This window comes from Panthera tigris, chromosome A2 (genome assembly GCF_018350195.1).
Source record: "Panthera tigris isolate Pti1 chromosome A2, P.tigris_Pti1_mat1.1, whole genome shotgun sequence".
Classification (NCBI taxonomy): Eukaryota; Metazoa; Chordata; class Mammalia; order Carnivora; family Felidae; genus Panthera; species Panthera tigris.
Genome location: NC_056661.1, coordinates 16,504,357 through 16,522,267, shown reverse-complemented (window position 1 = coordinate 16,522,267; position 17,911 = coordinate 16,504,357). Strand labels below are relative to the sequence as shown.

At 43.3% G+C, this 17,911-nt stretch overlaps 1 protein-coding gene across 2 annotated transcripts in view; it reads left to right on the top strand.

Annotated features, from left to right (window-relative positions):
* Positions 1-17,104, top strand: part of SETD2 (SET domain containing 2, histone lysine methyltransferase) — a 123,271-nt gene extending 106,167 nt beyond the window's left edge. For both annotated transcript variants that reach the window (XM_042978793.1, XM_042978794.1), the window contains exons 19-21: positions 13,849-13,929; positions 15,835-15,936; positions 16,280-17,104. In XM_042978793.1, the coding sequence (XP_042834727.1) occupies positions 13,849-13,929; positions 15,835-15,936; positions 16,280-16,441 (345 nt within the window). In that variant the 3' untranslated portion in view covers positions 16,442-17,104. The remainder of the gene's footprint in view (positions 1-13,848; positions 13,930-15,834; positions 15,937-16,279) is intronic.
* Positions 17,105-17,911: the final 807 nt, after the last annotated feature.

Sequence of the window (17,911 nt, the reverse complement as noted above, 5' to 3'; positions counted from 1 at the left end):
AAAATATGTGGATGTATAATTAGGTTTTAGTGGAAAACTGTTCTACTTTATAATCTGTCTGAACATACTGGAGTGTGGGTTCAAGTTAGGATTAGAATTAATACTTTTTTGTTGCTGTTAATAGAAGGCAAAATAACAGACTTTTAGTTTGATCAGATTTGAAAGTTGGGAGAGAATACTCAGTCCACAGGTGGGGTGTATAGGGATGCGTATCATATATCCCTTTCGTGAATTGTAAATATGAAGCTCTTACTGCATGCTTACATCGTGAAAGCCTGTATGAAATTTGAAGGGCCAGACCTCATCCAGGAAATCGGTTGGAGTATGGTAGATATAACTTGACTATGATTAAGGAACTTTCTGTGGCAGCAGAGAAGTGTTTTCTCATAGGGTCTCTACTTAGGAGTTTAAACCAACTAAAAATTACGATTTTTGTTTTCATTGTGTAGCGAGATAATAGAGATGACTCCCAAGGTGAAATTCTACTTGGGAATGACTAAGATGGTGGGATTTCCACTGTCTAATGGAAGAGTGTTCCTTGGTGCTCTTCTAAAATGTCAGTGATAAGAGAGGGAAAAATAGTTGCTGTTTTCAAATAACTGTACCACACTACTCATTAGCACTATTAAAAGAGATTGCTTGACTTTAACGCCACTAATAAGAGATCAGAAAGAACTCTATGTGTTTTTAATATATTTTGAAACCTGGTAATAGGTTTCTGAAAGAATAAGATACTTTAACTATATACTGTTATTTTTTAATACGTGAGTGTGTATTACATTCTCCAAGGTGTGCTTCATTTGGTTTAGAGGGACAGACGAGGAAAGCTAAGAAATCAGCGTATTTGCATTTGTAGCAGAGAGGTGTTTGACTGAAGGACTTCCACTGTAATGTGTATTTGTAAGAGTACCAGAATTTTCTCCAATCAACCCACATAGTGTAGCCTTTCTCTAGCATTTCTTAAAGGCTAGCCTCCTGACATTTGTTTCAATTATATCATTAAATTATTTCAGGAATGTTGAACAACAGATAACAAGGAGTCCATTCAGGGGTCTGCAAAAGCAAATCTAAATCCAGTGTTTAATTCAGAAATAACTCTCCTGTATAGCTATGCTCCTATATGTTGGGATGGGGGTTGGTGCTTATGTAAAGATGAGAAATTATAAAGTGGGAAATTATAAAGAGGAAACATTCCTCCTAGCTCTTAATTGCCTCAGAGATGTTACATAGTGAGACTTCTAATGGAAATTTAAAGATGTCAATTTTCAGAGAAAATAGGAGAGAAATGTTTCCATTATTCTTCTTTACCAAAGTACAAATACATAAATAACTCTCTTGGAATTCAAATCATAATAATCTGGGTGCACAATGTAATTAGGCTGCCAAGTGTAGTTCTTGCTGTGGACAAATAGTTGAAGATTAGAGGTGTCTTTTCTCCTAAATAGAATCATAGTCAAACCAAAACAATGCTTATATCTTCAGTTTCTTGAGTACATTTGACCTGTTCATGAAAAAGTTGTACCATTTCTATCTGAGCAGAAGATAAAAATCAATTTGAGGAGGTTTTATACCTAATGTTTGATTTTATGTAAATGACACCTTTGGTAACCAGCTTGAAACATTCTAGCCATGTAATTCAGAAGAAAGGAAAACTTTTTCTGTGGCTATTTGCTTTTGTCTAAACTTTTTCTCCCTTATTCTCGCACATAAAACACTTTATCCTTTGCAGCACATTTAATATTACACCTTTGTATTTGCAGATGTTTGGTTTCAACTGTAAATAACAAAAATGTAGCTGAAACCAGCATAAACATAAAAAGAGACATATTGGGGGTGCCTGGGTGACTCAGTCAGTTAAGTGTCCGACTTCGGCTCAGGTCATGGTCTCGTGGTTCGAGACCCACATCCGGCTCTGTGCTGATAGTGCAGAGCCTGGAGCCTGCTTTGGATTCTCTGACTCCCTCTCTCTCTGCCCCTCCCCCACTCACGCTCTGTCTCTCTCCCTCAAAAATAAACAAACATTAAAAAAAAAAAAGACATTGGCTTGTATAACTTGAAAGTCAAGAGTGGTATTGGCTTTAGGTATAGCTAGATTCTGTGGCTCAGATCATGGTGTCAGATTTATTATAATCTCTGATTCTCCTCTCTATGTGTAAACAAGTCAGAGTCAAATCTGGAAATTCTTTTAAGAACAGCTCAATGATTGTTGGAGGAGTCTTCATAAAGCACCGTGCTTTGGGTAAGGGTAAGGGATGATAGTGGTGTGACCTGAGTCCCTACCACCCAAATAGCTTACCTGATCATGGGGAGATCACGGAGACTCCTGTGTTAACTGTCCTAGATTTTCAGCCAGTGATTCACATACAGAATCTGTCAGATTAGTTTCTATATAGCCAGGAGCTGAGTTACCCTCAGCTCTTAAGAAAATTGATCTTGGGGACGCCTGGGTGGCTCAGTTGGTTAAGTGTCCGACTTCAGCTTAGGTCATGATCTCACTTTGTGACTTTGAGCCCTGCGTAGGGTTCTCTGCTATTGGCACATAGCCCACTTCGAATCCTCTGTTCTCCTCTCTCTCTGCCCCTCACCTGCATGCTCTCTCTCTCTCCCTCTCTCTCCCTCTCTCTTTCTCTCAAAAATATAAAAATTTTTTTAAATGATTTTGATGATCTTTGAGTATGAATAATGAGCAAGATTTTGGCATTGTTTTGGTCAGTTATCATAGGAAGGTAGAAGAGAGTACTTGTGAAATCCACTCAAGTGCTGTGGACCCGTGGAAGCTGGGAGAAGGCTGACCAGCGCCTGCAGCAGAAGCTGCCATCTACATATGGGAAATCTCTGTGTTGGCAGTGATGGGGCAAACCGCCTGACTTTAGGAACGTTTACGTTACTTAGTGGAGGGCACTTTTGGCCATGTATGAGAGCTGTTCTTCAGAGATTTTTCAGAATCTACTCACAGAGAAAAAATAAACTATATGCGAATTTTTTGCAAGTTAAATATTTAGAAAGGTATTGTACAGATTTTGGCTTTAGGTTCTTTACCTATCAAGAACAAAAGAAGGATGTTTATTCAGTTTATGACATAGAGGTACTTAATAGAATATTTATGAAATGAATCTATCAGGGGAGTAGATGAGTAGCTCATTGATTTCTACAGTGTTTATGTCTTAAGGCTTATGTCATAGGCCCTAAAATTCAGAATGGGGCTGCAAATAGAGGAATTTGTAAGCACTGATGCAAAGCAATTCAGACTCTTATGGATGGTTTTATTACCCATTACCTTTTCATTACCCATGACTCTGACAGTCTCTGCCTTTTAATTGGTGTGTTTAATCTGTTAATATTTAGTAAATGTGTCAGGAACGTTGGGTTTAAGATCTACCCCCCTCATTTTTTTTCTATTTTTTTCATCTGTCTTCTGTGTGTTTTTTTCTTTCTTTTTGGATAAATGTACATTTTCCCCCAAAATACTTCATTTTATTTTTTTCTATTGGCTTATTATCCGTTCTTCCTTATTTAACTTTTTAGTAGTTTCTGTAAGGAGTGGTTTATCAGAGTGTAGTGCGGGGACCCCTAGGGACTTGAAGACCCTTTCAAGGGAGCCATGAGGTCAAAACTGTTTTCATAGTAATACTAAAACATCATATTCCTTTGTCACTCTCATTCATTCATAAGTATACCATGGAATTTTCCAAAGGGTACATGTCATGATTAAATGTGAAGGAAATGAGAATCCAGCTGTCTTCTGTAAGCCTGACATTAAAGAGATTTCTAATATATAAAACTGTGCCACTGTTAATAATTTCTTTAGTTTTGGAAAAGAAAGTTACCTTTTCACAAAAAAAATTTATATTCACATATGATAGGTTTGTTAATGCTGTTTTAAAATTAATATTTTTTTTTTTACATTTAATTTCTAATAATGGTAAATTTGGATAGATAGAATCCATATGAGCAAAAGCTCTTTGAAGAGCAGGGGCGCCTGGGTGGCTCAGTCAGTTAAGCGTCCAGCTCTTGATTTTGGCTCAGGTCGTGATCTCCCGGTTCGTGGGATCAAGCCCTGCATCAGGCTCTATGCTGATAGTGTGGAGCCTGCTTGGGATATATTCTCATTCTCTCTCTCTCTCTCTCTCTCTCTCTCCCTCTCTCCCTCTCTCCCTCCCCCTCCCTCCCTCTCTCTCTCTCTCTCCCTCTCTCTCTCTCCCTCTCTCTCTCTCCCTCTCTCTCTCTCTCCCTCTCTCTCTCCCTCTCTCTCTCTCCCTCTCTCTCTCTCTCTCTCTCTCTCCTCTCTCTCTCCCTCCCTCTCTCTCCCTCTCTCTCTCTCTCTCTCTCTCTCTCTCTCTCTCTCTCTCTCTGCCCCTCTCTCTGCCCCTCTCTCTGCCCCTACCTTGATCGTGTGCACATGTACTCACTCTCTCTCAAAATAAACATTTAAAAAACATTTGAAGAGCAAAAAAGGAATCCTGAGACCTAAAAGTTTAAGAACTGCTGGTCTGTGGTTTACAATATGAATATTTATCTCCTTATAGTCTCATGCCAAATACCATTGTATCTATAATTGTAAGAACCTACTTATATTTTGCCCCCTCCTGTCCATTGTACTGTTACCATACATTCTTTTTATCCTGTCATATGCTATGAACCCCAGAATATATTGTTACTTTTTTGCTTTCAACAGTTCATTACATGTTAAATTTTTTAAACTTGGGAGCAAAGTCTTATATTTACCCACATGATTACCAGTTCTGGCAAATTTGATTCTTTCATGGAGATTTGAGCTCTTTCTGGAATCATTTTCCTTTAGACTGAAGAGTTTCCTTTAATATTTCTAGTATTTTAGGTCTAATGGTCATGAATTCTCTCAGTTTTTGTTTGTCTGAAAAGTGTCCTTGTCTTTCCTTTTTTTTTTTTTTTTTTTTTTTTTCTTTTTAACAGACTTTATTTTTTAGAGCAGTTTTAGGTTCACGTCAAAATTGGGTGGGAAGTGCACAGAGTTTCTCTATAACCCTGTCACCACACATGCACAGCTTCACCCACTGTCAATAGCCTGCCAGAGCAGTCCATTTATTACAGTCAGTGAACCTACAATGACCTATCATTACCACCCAAAGTCTATAGTTTGCATTAGGATTCTTGGTGTTCTACACTCTGTGGGTTTGAGAAATGTATAATGGTATGTATCCACCATTATAGTATCATACAGGATCGTTTTACTGCCCTAAAAATCCTCTGTGCTCCCCCTGTTCATCCTACCCTCCTTGTCCACGTCCCTTATCACTGTCCCTGACAACCAGTGATCTTTTTACTGTGTGTGTAGTTTGGCTTTTTACAGAATGTCATATAGCTGGGCTCATGTAGTGTGTTGCCTTTTCAGATTGGCTTCATTTAGTTAGCATTATATATTTAAGGTTCCTTCAGATCTTTTCGTGGCTTGCTAGCTCACTTCTTTGTAGCACTAAATATTTCATTGTCTGGATTAACCACAGTTCATGTATACATTAGCTACTGAAAGACATCTTGGTTGCTTCCAAGTTTGTGCAAGTTTTTTGTGGGCATAAATTTTCTCCTCATTTGGGTAAATATCCAGAATCATGATTGTTGGATCATAAGAGTATGTTCAATTTTGTGAGAAGCTGCCAGACTCCTTCTTACCTTTATTTTTTGAAGGATATTTTCACTGGATATAGAATTCTAAGTTGATACTTTATTTTCCCTTTCAACACTTAAAAGATGTTATTCCATTTTTTCCTTATTTACAGTTTTTCTTTTCTTTTTTTTTTTTTAATGTTTATTCTCAAGAGACAGAGACAGTGTGAGTGGGGGGGAGGGTCAGAGAGAGAGAGGGAGACACAGAATCTGATGCAGGCTCCAGGCTCTGAGCTGTCAGCACAGAGCCTGACGCAGGGCTCGAACTCACGACCTGAGCTGAAGTCGGACACCCAACCAACTGAGCCACCCAGGTGCCCCAATTTACAGTTGTTTCTAATAAGAAGGATGTACTTCTCTTTGTTCCCCCAAATATGATATTTCTTTCCTCCTTTCTGTCTGCATGGAGAAAAGTCTTAATCTTCTCATTAAAATTGGTTTTTAAGAATTTGATTGTGATGTACCTTGGTGTTGTCTTCTTTGTTTAACCTCTCTGGTTTTTTTAGCCATTTGGATCTGTGGATTGATATTTTTCATCAAATATGGAAATAGATTTTTTTATTTCAATTATATTTTTCAGCTCTAAAATTTCAGTTTCGTTATTTTTAATAGTATCAGTTTCTTTGCTCTTTGTTTTCCTTTAGATCCTTGAATGTTCGTAATGTTCAGCTTCACTTTTATTTCTGGGCATGTTTCTAGTGACTGACTTTTCCTGTGATTATCAGATTAAAATTTTCCTGCTTCACGTGCATCGAGTAATTTTCGTTTGAGCACTGGACATTGTGCTTGTTACATCATTGAGTTTCAGAGTTTTATTGTCTATGAAAGACTGATGGGCTTTGTTCTTGGCAGGCAGTTAAAGATCAGTTTGATTCTTCAGAAGTTTGTTGTTAATTTTTGGTAGGTTGGGTCCAGAGTAGTCTTTTCTCTTGGGATGACTGCCACTATCCAAGAGGTGGTCTTTCTTGGATCTTCACTGAATGCCTTAGGTTCACACCAAGGTCTCTTCACTCCGACTGGTAGAAGCTCAGATGTTTTCCAGTCTTCTGTGAGCTCTGGCAGTTGTTAGTTTATAGCTCATCTCAGACACTTCGAGCTGCAGTCTTATCTCCTCAGCTCATGAGACCAGCATGCTATGCTATGCTTAGGTTTTCCTCCCTGCTTTGGGGTCTGGTACACAAGGAAAGCCAGGATACTCAGGGCATACCTTCTTTTGTCCCTTGTTTCTGGTATGGTAATCCAGTGCTGCCTAATGTCCAATGCATGGCAACTGTTTTTTTCATGTATTTTGCCTAGTGTTTTGGTTGTTTACAGTAAGAGGGATAGTTCATTAACAGTTAACTTGTCATGGCCAAGAAGCACAAGACTGTGGAAGGGCTTAAACAAACAACTTTATTGAGGTAAAACATACCTACCATAAAATTTAGTTGTTTTACATTTATAATTCAGTGACTTTTAATAAATTCACCAAGTTGTGGGGTGCCTGGGTGGCTCTAAGCATCCGACTTTGGCTCAGAGCCTGGAGCCTGGTTCAGATTCTGTGTCTCTGTCTCTCTCTGCCCCTCCCCTGCTCACACTCAGTCTTTCTCTCAAGAATAAATAGATGTCAAAAATTAATCAATTTACCAGTTACGCAGCCATTACTATAATATGCTTTTAGAACGCTTTTTATCCCCCCCCCCCCGTAAGATTTTTTTATATCCCTTTACAGTTAATCCCCATACCTACCCCCAGCTCAACAACAGATCTGGTTTGTTTGTTTGTTTGTTTCTTTCTTTCTTTCTTTCTTTTTTTTATATTTATTTTATTTTGGGGGGAGAGTGTAAGCAGGAGAGGGGCAGAGAGAGGGGGACAGAGGATCCAAAGTAGGGTCTGCACTGACAGGCTGACAGCAGCAAGGCTGATGTGGGGCTCGAACTCACAAACCATGGGATCATGACCTGAGCCGAAGTCAGACGCTCAACTGACTGAGCCACCCAGGTGCCCTGTATCTGTTTCTTTCTTGATAGATTTGCCTTTTCTGGACATTTCATATAAGTGGAATTATATAATGCATGGTCTTTGTGACTGGCTTCTTACATAGTGGAAGGTTTTCAAAGTTCATCCTTGTTATAGCATATATCAGAATTTCATTTTTATGGCTGAACACTATTCCCTTGTATAGATGGACCACATTTTGTTTAGCCACTCACCACTTGATGGATGTTTGGGTTGTTCCTGATCTTTGGCCGTTAGGAACAATGCTGTGTGGATATCTGTGTATCTCATTGCATGTGCATTTTCGGCTCTCTTGGGTAGGCACTTAACAGTGGAATTTCTGGGTCATATGTCTGATTTATGTTGAACTTTTAAGAAATTGTCAAATTGTTTTCTAAAGTAGCTATATCATTGTACATTTCCACCCCAGCAGTATGTGAAGGTTCAGTAGGAGAGTTTTTATAGAAACAAGTACCCAGAGAAAAACCCCATAACTGTTATGTGCTTCCAGCAAAATCTCGTTGGATATTCACCCTGTATCTTAGCTTCTTAGCCTTTTATCTCTGATTTGTCAGCTTTTCCTTTTCTAGTATTTCTATGAGAAAATGTAAACAAAAGTCATCTATTCTGTTATTAACCCTTTGATCTGGATATAACAGATGACAGAACAAATGAGTTTTGATCTTCCACCCAAACTTGTCCTGAGAGACCAAAGGCTTGAGGTGTCAGTCTTTGTACCCCTTTCCAGACCATAGTTTCTGACATTAAGATGTACTCCGACTTGGATAGCTAGGGACTTACTTGGATCCAACCTTCCTAACCAGTTTACAACTGCATTCACCTGGCTAGTATCTCAAAAGACAGGAGAAGGAAGCCTTTAGAGTGTTTTTATTTCTCTGGCCAACTTTTTTTTTTTTTTTTTTTTTTTTTCATCTTTAGGGCTTTTGTATAGATTTTAATTCCCTTGGAGGTACAGATTGTACTATTGTGAATTTTCATTAATTTACATGTTTTGTGTGAGGTATTAGGGATAGAAAAAGAAATAAAACTGAATACTAGTCTTCAGGAAGTTCATTCTAAAGAAATAGCCACATATATAAACCAAGAACACAGTGGGATAATTGCTATATTAGAAGTATGTACAGGAGCGCCTGGCTGGCTCAGTCAGTAGAACATGCGACTCTTGGTCTCAGGGTCGTGAGTTCTATCCCCATGTTGGGCATGGAGCCTGCTTAAAATAAAACAATAAAAAATTAAAAGTATGTACAAAATGCTATGGGAGCACAGTGATTAATGGTTTGAGAAGATGCATCGGTGAAATGTCACAAAACATGACTTTACCTTATAGCCAGTGTGGGCAGGATGGAGCATTCTAGGTAGAGAAAGCAGTTTTTGCAAACACATAAGGTGAGGACAAGACCATATATATAGGGAACAATATATTTGGGTATGGTGAGTTTGGTGCATATGGGGTAGTGAGCAAGACAAAAAATATGGAAAAGTCCTATTTAAGTTCTCTTAAGATCTTTGTGTGCTACTGATGTGATTATTATAAGTCTGATAGGTACTTGGGAGCCAGTGAATGCTTTTAAAGCAGGGGAATCAGATAGTCTCGTGTTTCCCTTGAGCGAAACAGGCTCATTTGAAAAGTTGAGATTGGTAGCAGGGAGATCAGATTGGAGAGTATTAGAATAGTTTAGGCAAAGTGAGGGACTAAGAGTGGAGATGTTGGGGATTCATGCAAAGACATTTGAGAGGCATTGTGGTCAAGGCTTTGCAAACAAGTGGGTATGGAAGAGGCAAGGATGGCCCACCATCCTCATTTATTGCTTGGTGGCATGAGATCCCATTAATTCAGTCTAGGAGATGAAGGAAAGATCAGGAAGAGGTTTGGAAATAAGTTCATTGTGGATTCGAGCTCCTTACAAGATTCAGGGTAGGAATGGTGGCCGGTAGGCAGTTGTATCTAGGTTTGAGACATCAGTAAATTAGTGTTTTTTTGAAACCTTATGATATCTACACGGGGGAGGTGTGTAATGGGCAGAGAATTATTTGAAGAGTGCTATGTGGTGTTGGATGGGTGGTTTTGAAAGCTTTTGATGCCGAGAGTAAGCATCTGTGAGAGTCCTCCTTCTCTGTTTTCCTCCAGTGTTGTTCCTTCCTCTTGGTCATCTTGTGCTCTCTTCCGTCATCCCTCATTTGGTGAGTGTGAAGTCCAGCTTTCCCTTTGAGGCCTGAGACATGAATCATTGCTGACTGCTTGCATGACTGAGAGACAGCAGTTTTTACTACCGGCTTCTGGCTTTTAATTAACACTCAGACACAGTGTAGTAGATGTCCTGAGTGCAACTATGTTACGTTAAAAGAGTGGCTGTAGAGTGTTTGTTGGATTGATGGAATTGGAAGAGGATGGGATCAGGGGCCATGAGTCTTTCCTCAGTTGATGGTCCTATCTTTGGCTTTGGGGCAGTTTGCAAAAGGATGCCACATGAAATCACTTCCTAGCAATAGAGAGAAATCACATTTGAGAGAGGACTGTCAGAAACCAGAGCCCAGATCTCTGCAGAGCAGATAGTTAAGTTGCCCAATAAGTACAGCCTGGTTGCTAGCTGGGGGACCAGAGAGAAGCCACCAGGGCTGCGCTGCACTCAGGGCCAGATGGAAAGAGTAGGGGGCCTTCTGGTTCGCAGAGATGTCTTTAGGACCTTCGTTCCAGCTTTTTCAGTTCCACTTTTCTGAGGGAAATAGATGCAGCCTATGTGTAATCTAGTCAGACTTTTGAAACACTGTTTCTAGAAACTGCCTTAAAGATCTTTTTGTTCCTGTCCAATCCTCCCTTCCCTAACGAGTACCTTTTTTTTTTTTCTTGACAGAATGAAGTGTAGCGCCTTATCTAGAGCCAAACATTGAAATAAATAATTTTGCTCTTTTTGCTACCAAAGGTGGTGGCAGCTCCAAAACAGAATATACTGAGCTTTTATTATTTTCAGTTGACATATACAGGGTCACACACTGCAGGATTTTGGTTGAATCATGTGCAGTGTTTCTGATAAGCTCAACTTCTTCTGGATTCATGCTGCCCTGAAAGATAAAGTTCCTTCTTGAATAATGTCTTACATTTCATGTTCCAAGGGGTAGTATTTAAATTAAATTCAGGAAGGGGCGCCTGGGTGGCGCAGTCGGTTAGGCGTCCGACTTCAGCCAGGTCACGATCTCGTGGTCCGTGAGTTCGAGCCCCGCGTCAGGCTCTGGGCTGATGGCTCGGAGCCTGGAGCCTGTTTCCGATTCTGTGTCTCCCTCTCTCTCTGCCCCTCCCCCGTTCATGCTCTGTCTCTCTCTGTCCCAAAAATAAATAAAAAACGTTGAAAAAAAAAATTAAAAAAAATAAATTAAATTCAGGAAGAGAGAAGCATTAGGTGGGTATATCCTGCTCTCTCTCTGGCAGGACTCATTTCAGCCAGCCCCACACTCCTAAGTTCCAAGGCATGTGGGCTTTGTGACATGGTCATCTCTGTCAGTATAATAAAGATTAGAGTTTGCATTTGTCATGTTACACAGCCAGTATGTGATTATCAGAGCCATCCAAAAAACTTGAAGTCATTCCCTTCTAAGCCAAAAGGACTTGAAGCCTCACCTTAGGTAATGTGAAGGTACTTGGGCCTTCCTTGTCATATTCATGTCTGATCATATTCCAACCAGATTCCCTGGAATCCGGACATGCCCCAGATGAAGACCAACAGCAGGGTGAGCTGCTTAAGGCAGGAAGCTCTGGCTGTCTACCGAGCCCTCTGCCTGCATCTCATTGTGTGTTCTCATCTGGCCACTGTTCACGTAGATTCCCACCACAGTTCTCCATTGGCTGATGCCCCGTATGAGGCAGCAGATGGAAAAAGCTGATTATTGCTGAGGCCCTGGGAAAACATTGCTTTTGCACCCATCAGAGTGCCTTCCCCTCTCTGATGGGTTCCTGGGATCTCAGCAAGACCACTTGCATTAGGTAGATGTTCTCTACCCCATGAGATAGCTTGTTATATGTTTGGGACTGTTGGTACAAGCTAATGGTCTTTTCTGGTGCTAAAGGATTTTTATTTGGCAGTAGGCATTTGAGAAGGTTACTAACACTTGTTTTAAAAGTTTATGTATTGTAGAGATGCTAATATTTTAAATGGGACTTTTCTGGAGTAAAGGAGGTTTTTCATGTCAGTGTCCATCAGGTGCTGTCCTTGGCTCTGACTCTGGCTCCAGGTATTGCTTGGCGTTGGGCTGAAGTAAGCATTAACCAGTTTCTGAAATCATTTCACATGCCATTTGCAGACCACAGACCAAGAGGCATACATGAATTTCAGTACTCCCTAGAGTACTTCATTTTGGTGTATGATTTCTGTGATGTAAAGTTAGGTACCCTTCATTTGAAAATTCCCTTTCTCAGTCCCAGTTGCTCAGCACTCAAAAGGACCACGAAATCTCCTAGACAGAGCTCAGTGGACTGTGCTCTGTAACTGTGTTTTTAAAGCCCTACCAACCTCACCAAGTCAGAGATTCAATTAGAAAGCTGTTAAATATATGCTAGATTTATTTAGCTTTTGAACACATACCGCATTCAGAGGAAAGCAGAACATTTCTGTTTGCACAGTACCCTCACTGAGAGCCTGGCCTCTTCTCTAGGATTAGGAGCCTTGAGATGGTTGTCATCTCCAGGGGCTCTCTGTAGCCGTTGGTATTGCTACTCATTTCCGAGAGCTACAAGAGAACAGCTGAGGGTGTGTTGGAAGTTTCCTTGGCGCAGTCAGGCAATTCTTGATCCCTTGCTACCTGAGGTCTTATTGTGAAGCACAGCCACAGTCCCTACTACTGGAAAAAATAACCACAAAATCCCAAAGCAAAACATTTGAAAATAGAGTTACAGTGTGCTGTTTGGTCTTGTTTCCTGAAAACAGGTTGAATCTGTAATATTCTTTCTGCCCTGCCTTCTCCCTCCTGCTCCCACAGCCTCAGAAAGTGGAAAAATGGAAAATATGTAATGCTTTTATAACAAATCAGAGAAAGCAGATTTGTAGCAGCCCAAAGCCAAGGGAGTTTCACCTTTCTCTGGAGCCGGTTCAGAGCAAAGTGAGCTGAACAGCTCCTTCATCACCAGCGCCTTCATACTGTTTATGGAAACGGAGGAATCCAAACTGGGGGATGGTTTGGGAGTAGAAAAATTCTCTGCTCTAAGCAGCTGGCAAAAACATGAAGTACCCGTCATAGCAACTGTGGCTGCTATGTCCATCTGAAATCTTTCACAGGGGAATGCTCCTAGATCTTTTCCGTGGAAAAGCACATTTAATAGCGAGGGGCTTGATGCTTGGTGGTGGGCAAAGGTATGGGGAGATGGCCTTGCATGGCAGGTGCTCCAAATGCCATAGCTGCTGGCCCCTTACCTCATAGCGGTGCCCAGTTAGGGGGAACTTGGCAGCCTTGACTCCAGCACAGCTGGAAGAGGGAGTATTTTTAGGTTTGTCGTCATCTTACCAGCTTCGGATGGAGTATCTTCTGTGTCTTAGCATCCTCTCATCTGTTCACTGACTTGGATGACCCTGGTCTCCTCCCCCCCCAGTACTACTGATATGTCTTTAGGCTTTCCATTCCCGAGCTGGAGATCCCAACCTCCAGGGAGCCTCCCCTGCATGCTGAGACTGTTTTCCTGCAGTCTGGCTGGTTCTGCCTTTGGAGGAGAGGTGACGAGTATCCACGGAGAGTGGAAAGGCCTGGATGAGGGCAGTGATGTGGTCTGACCTTCCAGTTGTGTGGTGAAAGGTCTTCAGAGCATTTTCTTTTGTCCTGGAATCACAGAATGTCAGAGCCAGGAGAGGTGGGGCTCACCGAGTCCCAGCCTCACTTGACAGTGTGGGTACTGAAGCGCAGAACAGGGACCCGAGTGGTCCGTTGTCACACAGCACATTCCTCCGCAGGGAAGGGGACTCTGAAATAACTGGAAATGTATAGCTACATCAAGGATGTAACTTTGACTTTGGGCAAAGAACTTGGTTTACAGGAAGGAGACCAGAGCCAGATGCCAGGTGAGACTGGGGTGACAGCAGCCAAGCTGACTCCAAGCCATGCCCACTTAGGCTCCTGAATGGGGTCAGGTGTCCCAGCTGGGGAAAGAAAGGAGGGCTCTGGAACAGCAGGGCATCACTGACATGACGTCTCATGCCACCACTGTTGTGTTTTCTTTTGCATTTCTAGACCTCAAAAAAGCCTAAGACAGCAGAAGCAGACACCTCCAGTGAGCTGGCTAAGAAAAGCAAAGAAGTATTCAGAAAAGAGGTAAGGTTTAGTGGGTGTGGGCACTAAGCTCTGTAGGCCTATGCTTAAGCCCTTTCCTTTCTTGTCCTAATGCCTTTGGGCATTCCCTTGCTTCTGTGACTGTATAGTTGTCACGTGACGAGGGCACATTGGAATGGTCCTTTACAGGTAGGTATTAAGCACTTTCATATCCATTGTCATTTCATCCCTGTAACAGCTCTTGAGGTAGGCAAGACAGGAATTGTCATTCTTCTTACGCAGGTGGTGGACCTCTTAAGGTTCAGACAAGGCAAGTTCTAGACAGAAAACCTGAATTCAGGCCCTCTGGCTCAAAGTCCAGTCCTGTTTCTACGACTTCTCATTTGGTGGCTGCCTTATCCTCACAGGATTGGGAGAAAGCAGCTCCTCTTCATGCTACTGGAAGTGTGTGTTTCCTGCTGTCAGCACACGAGCCTGGTCTGCCTCGGGCATCTAGGTTCTAAACTCCAGTTTTGATTCACTGACTGTTGGAGGAAACAGACCTGTAAATAAGTAATGGCGGCTGTGTGAGGAGTGTGCCAGCACAGGGCTAGAGGTCACTGTTCAGGGTGTCACGAAGGGCTCTTGTGTAGCAGGTAGGAATGGACCGGGTGGATCAGGAGGGATAGAACTTCAGGCTGTAGAATGTACAGGAGTAAAAGAAACCCTCGTCCCTCCCAAGGGATTGTAAGTAGTCTAGGGGTTTTGCACAGGGTATGTGAGGGGTGTTGGAAGATGAGACTGAACAGTCTCGTGCTTCTTCATACAGGGTCTGTGTGTCTGGGAGTCACAGGGCCCCACTGCCGACTTGAAGCTGGGAAGAAGGAATTCCCTGGCTATACTTGGGGAAGTGGATTGAAGCGAGAGAGTATGGAGGCCAGAATGCCATAGAAAAACGTTGAATAAAAGCCCTTTCCAGGGATAAAACTTAGTTTCTCGCTGTCCCTGAGTGAAATTATTGCTGTTTTGGCCCAGCCTACCAGCAGCTTTGTTTGGTGCCTGCCTCGTGATATAGCCTTATTCTTTGATCATCTGAAGCTTCCCTGAGTTTCAGGGATGGGTAGACCTTGTCTAGGGTGCCTCCTGACCAAATGGCTGTCATTGGCCTCTTTGCTTCCTCTGTACCCTGGGATCTTAGCACCACAGATACTTTCGGAGGTCCTGTGCCAGGGTCTCTTTTGAGAGCCACTGGGTAGGACAGACGCTACAGCTCGGGAGGACACTGGAGTTGTGTGTTGAAGAGGGTCCTACCCTGGGTCCTCTCCCAGCAGCTGTCACACCACACGCACTTCCATGTGCTTCACGTTGTGTTGTAGGAATCAGATGAAGTGTGACGCTGGGGCGCCTGACTGACTCAGAGCTTGTGACCCTTAATCTCAGGGTCCTGAGTTCAAGCCCCACATTGGGTGTGGAGCCTAGTTAAAAAAAAAAAAAAAATTAAAAGAAGTTCACACAGAATCTAAGTGACCTTCTATAACAAAATGCCTGTGTTTCTGGGGTTGCTGAGCCTCCTGCTGGTAGCACTTGCACACCCTCTCTGCTATGCCTCCAGGGCTCAGAGAACTCAGTTCCACTCTATCTGTGCCAGGCACCTGAGATTTATTAGCTGAAACCTGGGGCTACCATGAGATGCAGCAGAGGAGTCCCGCCCTGGCTCTCCCCCTCCTGCTCAAAGTCAGGCTTGCTCCCTCTACCCCAGGAAGCACTTTCCTTCCCGGGCCCAACCTAGGGTCATCTTCTCTTTTGCCACCTCCCCCCGCCTCTCCCCGGCAGAGTAGCATCCTTCTGTCTAAACCAGCCAGCCTGAGTGGTGAGAAGGGAAGGATTGGCTGTCTGATTATTTCCCCAGCACAGGCCCTTGCCCTCTCTGGACTTTTGAGCAGTGTGTGCATTTTCTCCTGCCTGCAGATGTCCCAGTTCATCGTCCAGTGCCTGAACCCTTACCGGAAACCTGACTGCAAAGTGGGAAGAATCACCACAACTGAAGACTTCAAACACCTAGCTCGCAAGGTATCCCCTCTCCCCTCTGCTTGTGGTCTGGCAGTGTTCTGGGAAAACCGTGTATCTTTCACCACAGAAAGTGGGTTTTCTTTGCCAGAAGCCTGGGCTGGGGACCCAGGAAGAGAGAGGGAAGGTCTGGGAAGAGAGGGCACCCTACTTGAGGATAGGGTTGGTGTTTTCTAACAGACTTACAGAGCTGAGCTTCCCCTTTCTGCTGACCCCAGCACCAGCCTGCCCCAGCCTGTCTCTTGATTCAACCTCAGTCTTGGTGAGAAGGGCCCTGAGGCACCAGGCTGGTCCTCCCCCGCTAAAATCATTTCCACTGTGGTCTCTCTTCCTGTGTCCTGGACAGCTGACTCACGGCGTTATGAATAAGGAGCTGAAGTACTGTAAGAACCCTGAGGACCTGGAGTGCAATGAGAATGTGAAACACAAAACCAAGGAGTATATTAAGAAGTACATGCAGAAGTTTGGGGCTGTTTACAAACCCAAAGAGGACACTGAATTAGAGTGACTGGTGGGGCCAGGGTGGGAGGACAGGCGAGCAGGTAGGACAGACTCGGAGAAATCCTGCGGGCCCGCCGCCCCACCCCTCTGTCAGGGCTATGCTACTGGTGATGTGTCGCCCTGGGGAATTCAGACCCGCAGGTTTTCAACTGAAAACTAGGAAAACGAGCTCCATCTACAACAAGTGATCCCTGGTCACTAGCCGTTGGGGTGTGGCTGGAGGCCCATCAGAGGCAAGGGCTTAGGGAAGGACCCCGCTAAGATCCTGGCCAGGCCTAGCCCCACTCCCAAACCTGGGTCTCCTCCTTGGCGGTGCTGTCAGCGCACAGACCCATGCGCGTCCCCACCCACGACCCCTCACCCTGACGATCTGTATTATATTTTAATGTATATGTGAATATATTGAAAATAATTTGTTTTTTCCTGGTTTTGTTTGTTTTGTTTTGCTTTTAGCCTCTACGTGCTAGATCACAGGAAGACTTTGTAAGGACAGTTTAAGTTCTCCTGCAAGGTTTAATTTGTTATCATGTAAATATTCCAAAGCAGGCTGCCTTGTGGTTTCGGCCAGCCTTGTGCTATGTTGATAAGATTGATTTACTGCTTAAAATCACTTTACTTTATCCAATTTTTACTGAACTTTTTATGTAAAAAATAAAATCAATTAAAGAACTTGGCACGTGTGTTCCCTAAAAGCTAGTCAAGCATGTTTCTATATGGTGGTGTCACTGGAGAAAGGACGGTTGCCACAGGTGTGTGAAGTCCAAAGTTAATCCTTGAACTTGGAGTTCATCACAGGCCTTGTCCCCAACAGGTCTCACTGTGACTGACACTTTTGGCCCTGGGATCTTGTGCCTGTATACAGGGTGGAGTCAGCTTTAACATGTATTCCAGAGCAAGGAGGTGGGCCTCTGGGCTTCTTTACTTCAGTTTTAAATAAGTCAGTCTGGAGAAGGGCATGAGAATTCCCCTTTATACTTCCTGGCTGAGGAGGGGCATTGGCCCTCTTCCCTCCAGAACTTGAGTTCCCCAAGCTCACCGGGACGCTCTTTTGATGTTTGGGTTCCCTGACCTCCCCCACCATGCATCCTGACACTGGGTTTGGACACTACGGGGTACAGTGCACGGGTTGTGAGAGTGGGCAGCTCCTGGAGGATGCAGGGCTCCGTGGCAAACCCCCTCCCGCCACCCTTTGATGCACCAGTTGTCAGCGTTGTGAGGAGAGCCGAAGGCTTCAGGCCATCTGGGGCTATCTTTACAAAGAGACTGGTCCCATCTCTTCCTCACCAGGGCTCTTTTGCTTCCTGCAGCAACGCCCTTGGGGAAGGGGCTGTTGCCTGCTAAGTCTCGGTTGGGCCAAGTGGATCGGTGTGGATTGGTGTGCACTCGCCTGCTGCGGGTTACGCGGGTTATGCTGGGCATTTTTTGTGCTCAGGTCGTGCCCATTCGATCCTTACGACCCTGAGGACGGGAGTTGGTG